Source organism: Coloeus monedula (genome assembly GCF_965178545.1).
Source record: "Coloeus monedula genome assembly, chromosome: 8".
Lineage (NCBI taxonomy): Eukaryota > Metazoa > Chordata > Aves > Passeriformes > Corvidae > Coloeus > Coloeus monedula.
Window position 1 is genome coordinate 26,564,653 of NC_138788.1, and position 12,781 is coordinate 26,577,433.

The window sequence follows — 12,781 nt, forward strand, 5'->3', positions numbered from 1 at the left end:
TCAGCACTACAGCTGACTATAAAATGAAATTAAAGTTGCTGGATTTGCTTCTTCTGCAGCTTTTCAGTTTTGTTTGGAGAATGGACAGCCACTCTTGCACCTAGACAAGATTTATTTTTGACTCAGAGGACAAGATGACTCCAGGTATTGATCACTGGATACTGTATTTCATGCCTGGACTGTATTTATTTGGTCCTGATGCAGAGCAGGAGCAAGCTCAGGTCTCTGCAGCTTGTGACTTTGCTATAGAGGCTGACATTTTCTGACTGCAGTTATTCCACAGAACTGTGGATACATTTATTTCCTAATATCAGGGGAGACCATCTCTACCCAGGCTGGTGGTCTTACAGGACTCTGTAGGAGAGGAGGGCAGTGCGGGGTTAGCTGGATAGTAAAGAATTCTGACTTCTGTTTTCCTCTTATCAATTTGGCATCATACACTGGCAATATATTTGCTGTAGGAGAAATAAAACAGCCGAAAATAAAGAGGAGGTTGGAAACACTATTATTCTGCATGCCATCCCAGCAAAAGTAAAAGAAATAAAACTCAAGCCCCACTGTAATGCAGTGAGAGGCCACAGTCATCTGTAGGGGAGGCAGAAGAATGTCAGTTTGTTTCAAAGAAAAGTTTAAAAGGCAACTTGACCACATGGAGGAAAGATAAATGAAAGAAGGGCACTTTAATGTAGCAGATAATAGCATAAAGAATATCAAGCTGCTGGGAAATGAAGGGACACAAATTGAAATTAAACATAAATGAGGGTAATTAACTATGGGAACCAGCTAGTGAGGGAGGCAATAGATCTTTTTTTTGTCAGGGAAGCCCTTCTAAATATTTTATATGTTAAGTGCTGGTCTTAATTTAGAAATTCTGGGGATTATGCACATAAAAACAACCAAACAGAATCCCAGATCATTAGGCATGTAGAAATGAAACAGTCTTTGTGTATCCTTTAGGAATTTCATTAGTTCAGGCTTGGGTTGTTTTTTTCAGGCATCATTCCTGTATAGTCAACAAAACCAGCCTATTAAATTTGATTTACTGCTCTCAGCTTTTGCTGGTAAGCATTTCAGCTCACACACGGTTTTATTGACAGCTCTGAAAGGTTGAAATGAGCCAGTCTGGATACAATGGTCTGGTTTTGGTCAGGTTTTGGTGGTGTAATTCATTTATGAAGTTAAATTGATTGACCCTATAAGTTTTCAAAATGTATGACTCATGTCTGGAGAAGCTATCACAGCAACAAGTTTGTATATTTAGTGTTTGAGGATCCAGAAGGTTGGGGATGTTCTTTCATTTTCTTGTGTTTCAGAGTTGAATTGCCAGCAAGTAAAACATCTTCCCTCATCTCCTTTTTTTGTTTGTTTGTTGGTTTGGTTTTTTGTTTCTCTTGTGAATTTCATCCTTTCCAATAATATTGAAGCTTTCTTTTGAGCAATGAAATAACATGTTCCATCAACAGTCACACTAATGAAGCCGAGTTGCCAACTTATCTGTGTCCTTTCTTTCCATGCACTTCTGTAACTCCAGCCCCACCACAACAGCTGCACAATACAGCAGCTCTCTGGATGTCTCCTAATGTTGGCCAAGAGCCAGGCCTAGGCCTGAAAAAAACAACCCAAGAGCCAGCATTTGGTGTGGGTAAGTCTGAATTCACATCCATGCTGGATAAACGCAGTACGTGGGATACCTTCCCACCTCTTTTACCATGGGCATGAGTTGGGGCTCCTGCTCAGCTGCCCATTGAAAAATATTTAGATATCAGTTGTTGCTGAGATTTGCATCCTTCTTTCAGACTTTCTTGAAATCGGACAATTTGCTCAAAACTGAGGGGGTGAGGAAGAAAGATCTGACATGGGACTTGCAGAAAAAACAACTCAGTGTCCTCAGTTCCTTGGGATTTCTGACAACAGCAGTGGGCAATGGACCAAATTGGAAATTAGTTCAGCAGAGTACTGTGGGACACAATTTGCTGGCAGAGGCCTCTTTAAATCAACAGTGAAATTTGATCTGAAGTGGCCTCAGTGCCAGTCTGAAGGACTGCCAGCTTCGGCCGGCCCCAGTTACAGGCAGGCTTATTCAGAGCTGTGCCCCTTATGACTCTTACTGGTGGTCAAGCTTAGCAGCCCTGGTACTGCTGCCCTTGTTTGAAACAGCCCTTTTCCTGGGGCTGACTGGAAAGACTTGAGACTTCATGGATGAGCACAGTAGTGTCTTGCTTAGGTGTCAGAGAGCAATGGTTTACCAGGGGGAATTACTTTGTCTCCTTCTGTGTTGTTCATCGTGCTGCCCTCTCTGGTTTTCCTTGACTTTTGCTCCATCTGAGGTGAGTGACTAGCTCACCACAGACCACTAATGATTCAAAGGCCATTGGAGACTGCCCTCTTCTTTCTAAACAGTATTTTTCCTCTGTGTCCCAGAATCCCTCACTTGTCTTGCTGATACAGTTCCTGCAACTACTGTCTCCAGTTTATCCCCAGGGAAGACTCTCTCCTCTTTTCTGTTGTCTCTGCTGTAGCACTTGTATGGCCTGATCCTCCTAAAAATCTATAGGACTTCCTGGGAGATGATCCCATCTTATCTTGTCTTTCCAGGCTTTTGTCCATTCCTATGTAAAGAAGTTTTTTGCCCTGTGGTTGCTCCTTGACTGTCTCAGGACTCCAAATCCCATGGCAGAGATTCTGTCCCTTCCAAAAAGCTTCTCCTCTCTGGGTGCAATTAGGTACTTAATTTGCATGTGCAATTACTGCAGTCAGCACACAAAATATTGAAATGGTATTTGGTATGTGCAGTTGTTATACACACTGTCCATAGCACAGACTGGAGGTAAGTTTGTAGAAAAGTATCTCACACAGGTGAGGAGCATCCAGGATCTTGGTTCCCAAGCTCTATCAGCCTGTCCTGTTTGAGAGAAGATAGTTCTTTGCAGTAGCAAATCACACCCTCTCATCTCAGAGGTGGCCAGTACATTACCCATTTGGAATTTTGGTGCTTCTCCACGGTTCATTCCAGTGATGTGGAAATTGTTGAGTTAAACAGCATAAGAGAAGCCTGGTAAATGCCTAAACATTGTTGCACAGAAATGCACATAGTGAATCTCGTCCTTTAACAGACTTTCAAATAGATATGCCCCAGAGTTTTATCTTCCATCTTTTGATTTGTACAGAAAATGGCCTAATTTAAGCTGATTGGGATCTAAGAGGCCCATGTTGTGTGTCATTTAACAGCCTGGAATTCCTATGCACTTCAGGGTACAGGGTATTTTATGTTGTTAAAGACTAGAGGGAGGGAGGAGAGTTAATATTCTGTGCCTCTTGGAAGGCAATCCACTTGTATTAATTGATGCCTCAGCATAAACAGTCCTATCATATATGGGTTTGCTTTCATTTTGAGTGAAGTACACATTACCGATGGTAAATTGAAATAACTGCAAAGAGCAATACAGCATCCTTAACTGCTGGGCTTGATTCTAGCACTGCACAGGGCTCTCCATTCACCTCTTGCTTTATATTCATTGTTTCAAAGGAGGGTTAGCACAAAGAGAAGCTGCTGTGTAAGAGAGGACAAGTTACAACCTGGGCCTTGGAAAACTGGAGAGGTAGATGCAGTCAAATGCTTGACTTCCCTGTGGTCAGTGCCAGCAGTGTCAGTGTTAATACCTGCTCGTGGCACCTTTGTAGCAGACACTAAATATCTCATCACACACGACACATAACTAACCTGCACTTGCCACAGTGACATCAGTGACATCAGCCTGTGTTCTGAAGTATGAGTTGGTATCTGGGTAAAGGCTGGATAAAGCAAACACACCTCCTCCAGCAGCAGCCACAGGGCTCCCAAATGTCTTGGCCTCTGCACATTCTCCTTGACAAGAGGTGGAACTATTATCATCATTAGTATAAGAAACAATTACTGGCTGCAGTGAGACTTTCATAGTAAGTGAGGTATAGATCTCCCTTATCTTATAACACCTCTGCCTTCCTACATAAAATATACAGGATATCGTATGCCATACCAGCCTCTTTGCCTTGCAACTTGTCTCCCAGGACAGATAAAATCTCCCTATTCTTTGAACTAACCCTGGCGTGAGTTAGTTATTCTGGCTACTGTGAGAGTCACATTGCAGAATAAACTCTTTCTTTGCTTCTTTCTCAGATCCCTTTGTAGTGCCCATAGAAATCCAGAGAGTGCTGGCCAAGAGAAGTGAAAGTATTTGTTTCCTTTATGCATCTACCACCCTGTTTATACCTGTCCCTCCTGGAAAAGCACAGAGCTTCGTGGTGCTGGGTTAGGCAGCAATTTTCCTTTTGCTCACAGAACTGTCTTTGCTGTGGTCTCCCAAATACCCTTGATTTGCTTTTCTTAAACAAGATGAAAGCTCCAACTCTAACTTTTTGTGGTTTCAGCTACTTAATCCAGGCTTCTTTTTCACCTCTTCTTGATGTAAGCATCAGCCTGGGTGCTTTGTTGCTCTAGTATTTCTCAGGTTGCAAGGTAGAGCTCCAAGTCTATGACTCTTTCACTTCAGTTCAGCCAGACCTTCATTGCATGGTGTCCATGCCCTTGGGATTTTGCAGGATGTAAGTGCTGAGTGACCACTGAACTTCACCTGTGAGGTTGAGAAAGATAGCCTGTAAGTTTGCAGTGTGCTCTTTGCTTCCAGGGAGCACACTGGGTTTGGGCTGTGAGAGCTGCTGAATCAAAAATGTCTGTGGTGTCTGGAGCTTTCATGTTTCCCCTGCTTAGCTGGAGTGTGCCTGTGACTGCAGGAGGGTAATAGATGTGCTGGTGCCCTGCTGCCCTTCTGGACACAGCAGACAGCAAGGCTCCAGTAAAGCCATAAAGTACACTCCTTTTCTGTTCCTCATGAAAGTCTGAACTGTTGTTCTCCATGTGGTTTGGATCTAACTTTTACTTCCTCAAACAGTGGTTGTCTGACGCCCATCTGCAAACACAGACCTTATGGTTTTGTGTGCAAAATCTGCCAGGCTGCTTTTTGACCTATTTCTGGACATTTCTTTAGCATAATGCAAAATCCCTTATGTTTTCATGGGCCTGTGAAGGACAAAATGTATTAGTGTTCTATTCAGAACAGTTTTTAAGTCTTTCGGGAAATACTTGAATGCAAAAAAGCCCATGGATCACCAGCTGATGTGGGTCACCAGGTACTGATGTACCTGAGGGGCAGAGATGAGCTGCAGCACAGAGGCTGGGCTCTGAGAACATGGTTGGTCAAAAAACACTGAGCCCAAACAGAAGGAAGCTCTGGTTTCTGGCCAGTGCAGTATTGTTCCCATCACTGTGGGAACACAACAAATGGATGTGTAAATACATGTATTTTACAGCATTCAGAAATGATGGACGTGCTCACATCCTTCCCTAACATTATCGCTGATCTTTAACTACCATGTAACCAGGCAGCAGCAGGTGCTTTGTTCTTGTTTTAGCATGATGGTTTCAGAAGTCCCTGTTGGGCAAAACCTGAGTGGCCCTGGGGGACAGAATAGCTCTCCTACAGCCTTGGTTGGAAGCAAGAAAATCTGAAATGAATATGGATGCTCTGGTATCCAGTATCCAGTCTCAGTAACATCCCAACCTGCTCACGCTGGAGCAGCTCATATGTTACGGGACAGACTGCCTAAGAGAGATGTTCACAGGAGCTCAGAACCCACATTGGTACCAGATTTTTGACAGAACCTGGGTCCTGTTAAGATAACAAAATCAATGGCCCTGATACACCGAGACTGTTAAATGTGAGAAAAGGTATTGAACAGTTTTTGAGACAGGGTAAGAATTTTAGCTGACATGCTTAAAAAATCTGTCTCCTAACAAAAGGAAATCTAAGTGACAGTCATAGGACAGTCAGGTACCCAGTGCTCACTAGACTGACCTGTATGAGAAGTGCAGAGATCTCTTGAGCTCCCTTAAATATGCCAGTCGATGGCTGCAGCCAGACCTCAGCAGCTGTACTAACCTTTTCCACTGTGTGCTGGAGGCTCTGGAGCCTGCAGATGGATGGAACAACACTGAAAATCTGTGATTACTATTGATAATTACCTGATATTTATTATCTGTCCTATTTATGCAGCAAATGTGTTATAAAAGAGAGGGGGCTGTCAATGTGCTCCACATGAAACTCAGCATATGGGCAAGTAACTGTGTTGCATAAGACTTTATCTTCCTTAGAAACTATGGCAGGAGGCTCCCATACTTTGTCTTTTAGGTACAATGTTTAGTTAAGCTTCTGGAATAGTTGTCACGATGATTATGGGTAAAGAAAGCCCATAAAAAAGTTGAAGATCATCAAATTATGTGAAGTGTGAGCTGGACAGTAGTGGACATTTACTGACTGCATCCTGTAAACCAGGAAAAACAAAATTTAAGTGAGGTGGGTTCAAAGTGGGAAGAAAGGATGAATCTGGAGTGCAGACCAACTGGTTATGCAGCATTGTTATAGAAATGTACGTAGATATAATATTTTTATTAAAAAATTAAGAGGGAGAGTTAATTGAAAACTGTATTTTAAGGAAACATTGACTGTGTCTGGTCTTCTTTCCATCATAGGTCCTCCAGCAGTACAGCTCTCTCCAGACTGCCATTAGGAGAGATGCTTAAAAGTTGGGACAGCCTCAGGACATACCCTGGAGAGTGGATTGCAATGTTCTGGGAAACCACCCAGTGCCCCACAATAGACACAGAGAATCAAAAGCATCTCTGACAGCCACAGCTGCTGTATTTTTACATATGTCACAGGACATTTTATAAAAGGACAGTTATGGATTCAGGTAGCCACTCTCATAAAAACTGTAAGTGCTGTATGGGGTCCCAAGAGACTCCTTACTTCACTTTCCTGTCCTGAAAGAGCTCTAATGATGGAGCTGCCATAGTCTCACTGGGAAGTCTGATTGCTTTACAGAGCTTCAGTGTCTAACTGTAGCACCTTAGGAGTCTGAACCCATGATTTCTTGTCTTATCCAGAACATTCATAAAGAACAGATTGTTTCTTTACTCCTTTCAGCAGCCTGTGAAAAATCTTGCCGTATAAAAATAATAGAATCATACCATATTTTAGGTCAGAAGAGACCCCATGGAATTGTCTAATCCAACCTCCTGCTCAAAGCAGGGCTAACTTCCAAGGTAGCACAAGACTTTGTCCAGTTGAGTTTTGAGTATTTCCAGGGACAAAGATACCACAGTGTCTCCGGGCTCCTACTCCCATCCTTAACCAGCCTCACACGACCCTGGATTGGCTCAGTCTTTTTGTAACAGGATGGTATTGTTGGTTTATGATCATCTGGTGACCTCCAGCAATTTCCAGGCCTTTTTCTATAGGATGTCTGTATTTCAAATCGAATGGACTAATTCCCTGTCCTTTGTTTAGGTAGCTGATTATCTCTGCTTAAATGCTGCATTTGATCACACTGAATACCATATCATTTATTTCTGATCCTATTTCCAGTTTGGCAGACCATTTTGAATTGCAAACCTTTAGCATACTAGCAGCCTTTCCTAGCATGGTGTAGTCTGTACATTCCATGGTAAAGCTCTCTTCTGAAAACATAACACTCTCTTTCCTTTGGTGGGTGGACACAGAGGTTCATTTATTTGCACCTCTCCCATAGTGATGACAGAGGTGCAGAGAAAGCATCCATCTGCATTGGTCTTTGCTAATAATTGGGCTTTGTAAAGACAAAACAGCAAATGGAATTGATTCAAAATCTATTTAAGGTCAATTCCAGTGTGTTCAGCATGTTTGAGATCAAGCACGAGACAAGTTAGCAGCAGAGACAGTTGATCTGGGGGCTTTAGAGAGAGAGAGAATGTTTAAGTTGATTTACTTAGAATTATTTAGTTTTTAAAGTCATGGTTTGAAAGCTGGCTCTTGGTGGGAACTCTGTGCACACAATGAGCATGTTTGGCCTTGAGCACATGTATCTGGTTTTAGTTAAGCCAGGCTGGCCACACTCATTCCACTCTGCTCATGATCTCATTCCATGCTCCTTGTCATGGTATCTGCACACCATCCAGCAATATATTAAAGCATGAGTAACTTCTCTTATGTTGATTATTCCGTCACCAAGGGAGAAATGTGTCTTGTCTGGTAGGGAACTCAGATTGTTTTAAACAAAGCTCTATACTTACACTGGAGAAAAGTCAAGAGCTGCGCCTTGTATTAGGAGGAAGAATTGGCAAGGTGTCTACTGGCCCTTGGGTAAGGCCATTTTGCGACTCAGACCAGCTACAACCAGAGAAAACCGTGGTTCCTACACTGCTGAGCTCTTTCTGCACTGTGAAAAGGCCATTTGCCCTGCTGCCAGCATGCTTCATCAGCTCATATGCTGTGATACTTGGGGCACCTCCAAATTCTCCTATTAGTCCAGGAAGAGAAATGCTCCTAACAGTCTTTATTTTGCCTTTAATGAAATGACCAGGTTGGTGTTAGAAATGCAATGTGCTATGTGTTAGCTGAGTGGAAGAGATGTCTCCAGGCTCTAGGGAGGAGAGGGAAGGCTTGAAAAACTTGTTCAGCTGCTCGGTGTTGATATTTGTGTGTGCAGTGAACGAGCTGAACCCTGTGCCCCTGCTGGGCCTGTGTTCAGTGTGTGTTACCACAGGGCAAGTTTTCTGCTTCGGTCATCTGTCAGACTGGAGGGGAAGGGCTCTTGCTAGTGGCTGTCATTAGAGGCTGCATCATTCTCTTTGCATATTTACTGAACTGAACTCCAGCCTCAGCTCCCATCTGTGTGATAAATGAGGTACTTCTCTACAGTATCTCAAATGTGAGAGCTCCAAAACCCTTTATAGAGTCTAATTTAACTTAAGCTTGTGCCTGGAAGCGAAGTGCTCCTTTTTTTGGAGAGGGGTGAAAATGAGGGACTGAAGGCTGAGGCTAATCACTTCTCTCATACACAGTCCTCAAAACAGATTTTGACCCCTCCTCAGTTCCTGTCTTCCACTTTCACTGCTCAGTCTTGTTCTGCTAAAAACAGCAGAAGAATCTGTGCTTGTGCTGTTTTTCACAATCCACAGCTGGCACTTAGAGTCCCTGTCTCCCAGGTTTGGTCCTCAGTAGCCTCCCTGCAGATAGGAACTGAAGGACATTTCTGGCACATGGGGTTTTCCTGACCTCCCACTGCTGCTTTTTCTCTGGAGGATAGCTTCCAACTCATTGAGGACACCGTAGATCCAAACCCTCTGTGTCTCTGGCTCCTTATATGGTAACATGAAGAAGTCTAAGCATTTTAGTTCTGATTTGGAATTACCCTGGTTGTCTTCTTGGTCAGGGAACTAAAAACTTTAAAACCTTAGGCAAGCTGGTTCTTACCACCAGGAAACCATCCCCTTAGCTCAAGCACGTGTGCTGCTGTCTCACTGTTGGCTTAGTGAAGACCAGGCTGCATTGGCAGCAATGAAAGTCCCCTACAAACCTTTGCAGAAGGTAGAGTTTTAAGCATTCCAGGTTTTTTCCCTTCTGGAAGAGGCTTTAAGATATTTGTTGTTCTAACAGCAGAAGAAAGAGGCTGAGATGGAGGGAGGGAACCAGACTGGCTGTGGGACAGATTTGGCTTTTCTGGCAGAGAGCACACTGATACGGAGTTGATGGTGGGCAGTGAGAGCAGGAGGTAATGGAGCTGGGGACATATAGAAGAGACTTGAAGAGGCTTTGCACTCCTGAGCCATCACATCCAAACATGCAGGAAGTTGAAAAAACATTCCTGATTGAGGGGAGAGGTGTCCTTGTTCATCCTAGAGCCAAATGCATTTTGGTGACTTATCCCTACCTCTGACAGAAGCCACCCTAGAAACAAGCAGAGCAGTGAGCATAGCTAAGGTTTCCTGCTTGCCAGACCCTCATGTTTGTTTCTGGAAAGTCCTTGAGTGACTTTGCCTGAATTTATCAAAGCCTGAAGGGGTGCAGTTTTGCACTAGGTTAGCAAAGAGTGCTTTGACAAAGTGATGTGTTCTTGTGCTTGGGTCCAGCCCAGCCTTCCGCGGGCTGTGTCCTCTCCTGCTACAAGCCCATGGCTGGCTGTAGTGTTGGGGGCACACACGGGATGTAACCACACGGGAAGTAACTGCACTAAATGACTTGAGACATGTTTAAGGGCAGAAACGAAAGGTTGTGGTGGCTAAGGGAGCTCCAGCAAATTTCAGGAGTTACGGGAGTTTGATGTCTCTTCAGGACCAGCTACTGGCATTAATAAAAGGTGTATGAGGATTCCTTTATCTCCTCCCTAGGTTTCATGCTGATGAGACCAATCCCGACAAGCACTGAGAGCTGCAACCCCTGCCACATATCCCCAGTGCCTTGTAAGCCTCAGTTTTGAAAAGTGACTGTAGATTTCTTCTCTCACGGCGCAGGTTCCACCATATTAGCAGAGCGGCTGGGATTGTCGACACCGAGCTCGCCCACATCAACACCCAATTCCCCCACTGTCCTCTGCAGTGGCGTCTCTGGCCCCGTATTGTCTACGTGTGGCTCTGGCCCCCTCTGCAGCTCTATCAGTGGTAAGAGTGGTGGGATCCCCTGCTGCCTTTCCTTTGCCTCCCTTCATAATCTCACACTTGTCTCCCAGAAGGGCTCTCAAACCACAATAATCAACAGATTATTATTATCCCATCAGCTCCCCTGGGGAGGAAGGGAGAGCCTCTGCAAGGGCTATTTTCAGTCTGTTTTATGTGGAAGCCGCTTGGATGCCTAGACAGCAATATTTCTCTAACCCTTTTCATCATGCAAGGTCCCGAGGGAAGCAGCGGATTTTCTGCTGCGTGCGTGGCCCTGTGACGCAGAGCTCCTTCTGGAGAGCTGTGAGGCAGTGACACGTCTCACGCCAGCTTAGACTGGAGCTAAGGGTCTGCCTACACCTCCCCCTTCTCCCTCCATACACCTTCAGTAAAATGCAGTATTGCTATTTCTAACATGCCAATGAAGTACAGTGGTATTTAGATAAATGCACATGCAGTAAAAAAGGATAGGCTGTTCTGAAGCACTTACAAAACTCCAGACACCTGCACGATCTCAAGGCATTGATGGTGGGATATAGAACTTACCAAATCCTTGTTGCATGGTAACAGCTGTCTCTTGGCTTGCTCTTCGTGGGCAGCAGGCTCCAGTAGATGTTGTCTTTCTGCTGCCTTGAGCCTTGGTATGTGAACCAGGACTCAGCGAGTGAGACAGCAGGTCACAGGAGCATGCATTTCTGCTAGGGCATGGTTCCTCCCTCTTTAGCTTCAGGGCAGAAATTACCTTGGGATGTCAGGAAGCAACAGGAGTGACCATGTTTTTTTGTATTGCAGGCACAGCTCCCAACTCTCCGAGCAGCTTGCCAGAGTCACCCATCTCCCCATCCGTCTCAGGGCCCTGGGTAGATGAATGCACCATCTGCTATGAGAACATGGTAGACACAGTCATTTACTCCTGTGGACACATGTGTCTCTGCTATTCATGTGGGCTGAAGCTCAAGAAGATGGCCAATGCCTGCTGCCCCATTTGCAGACGGGCCATCAAAGATATCATCAAAACATACCGCAGTGCTTAGAGCAGCAGCAGATGTCGTGGTGGGGACTGGGCATGTGGGGAGGAGGCTGTGAAACAACACAGGTCTTGGTCTTTATTCATCACCCAGGACATACAAAAACCATCACCAATCACCACCCTGACCTCCTCTTCCATGGACAACAGATGAGACAAGCTTAGATGCTGCTCTTCTGCCCCCCAAGGAAGCTCTGGGGCTGAACCCCAGTGTCAGGGAAGTCACAATGGACTACTCCCCCTTGTGGATTTTAAACTTTATCTCAAAAAATGCCAGCTGGTGCAATCATCCCTTTTCTACACCATGCACTGCTGAGGGGAGTCTCCACTCTTTAGCAGAGACAGCAAGTGGTAAAAGGTTCAGTGCTACACATCTCCTTCCAGAGGCACCCCACATGCAGAGACAGCTTAGCAGAAGAGAAGAAACAAGCAATGTGTTTCTGTGTACAACCAGCCTGACCAGAGGAGGCTCCTTAGAAAGGATGGAGCAAGGCAAGCATTGACCCAGCGAGGGAGGTGCAGTGAGCACACTCACAGCAGAGAGGCTGGGGCCAATGCAGAAAAGAACCCAAGATTTGTGAAGCAAAACCCACCCCATATCTGCAGACAGAAGAGAAGACCCCTGGCAGCCCCTTGAGGGCTGTCCCCAACTCCTCCGTTGCCATTCTCTGACAGAGGCTTTCATGGTGGGTTTGGCAATGAACACTGGCAACAGCTCTGCTCCTTCCCAGCAGCGTCAGCCACCTCCTGTCACCATCCCGTTGCATGACGAGCGGCTCTCGAACCCCACTACCACCAACCTGTGTGTGGGGTCTCCACGCAGCACAAGGGATTCAGCAGCATCTCTTCTCCCATGGGCCTGTGGGAGAGGGAGACATAGCTCCCTCACCTTTCTCCCCCTACCATCCAGACAGCACTTGTGAGGAAAAACCCCAACCTCACTGGGGAAGAATGTATAAACCCACACATCTGTGGGTTACCTTTACTGGTAACTTTATCACTGTGCTTTAAGACAAAACCAGCCAGGTGGTAACTCAGCTCTTCACAGCCACACCGGCAGGACATGGCTGTCCTTATGCGTTAGGAAGTAAGGAATGAAAAAAGTAACCTGAGGGGTTTGGTTTGCTTTGGTTTATTTAAACAAATCCCCTTCTCTCCTGCATGAGTCGGGAACCCAGCTGTGCCCAGCAGGGACAATGGTGACCCCCATGGTTCCCACGCAAACAACTGCTGCTCTGCCATAGCCA

General features: G+C 45.2%; 1 protein-coding gene across 1 annotated transcript in view; it reads left to right on the forward strand.

The window, feature by feature from the left end:
* The window catches only part of NEURL1 (neuralized E3 ubiquitin protein ligase 1), a gene marked incomplete at both ends in the record, with an annotated part of 142,389 nt that extends 130,848 nt beyond the window's left edge, over positions 1-11,541 (forward strand). Inside the window, 2 exons of the mRNA XM_082285839.1 lie at positions 10,364-10,510; positions 11,300-11,541. Of these exons, the coding sequence (XP_082141965.1) occupies positions 10,364-10,510; positions 11,300-11,541 (389 nt within the window). The remainder of the gene's footprint in view (positions 1-10,363; positions 10,511-11,299) is intronic.
* Between the last annotated feature and the right edge of the window lie 1,240 nt (positions 11,542-12,781).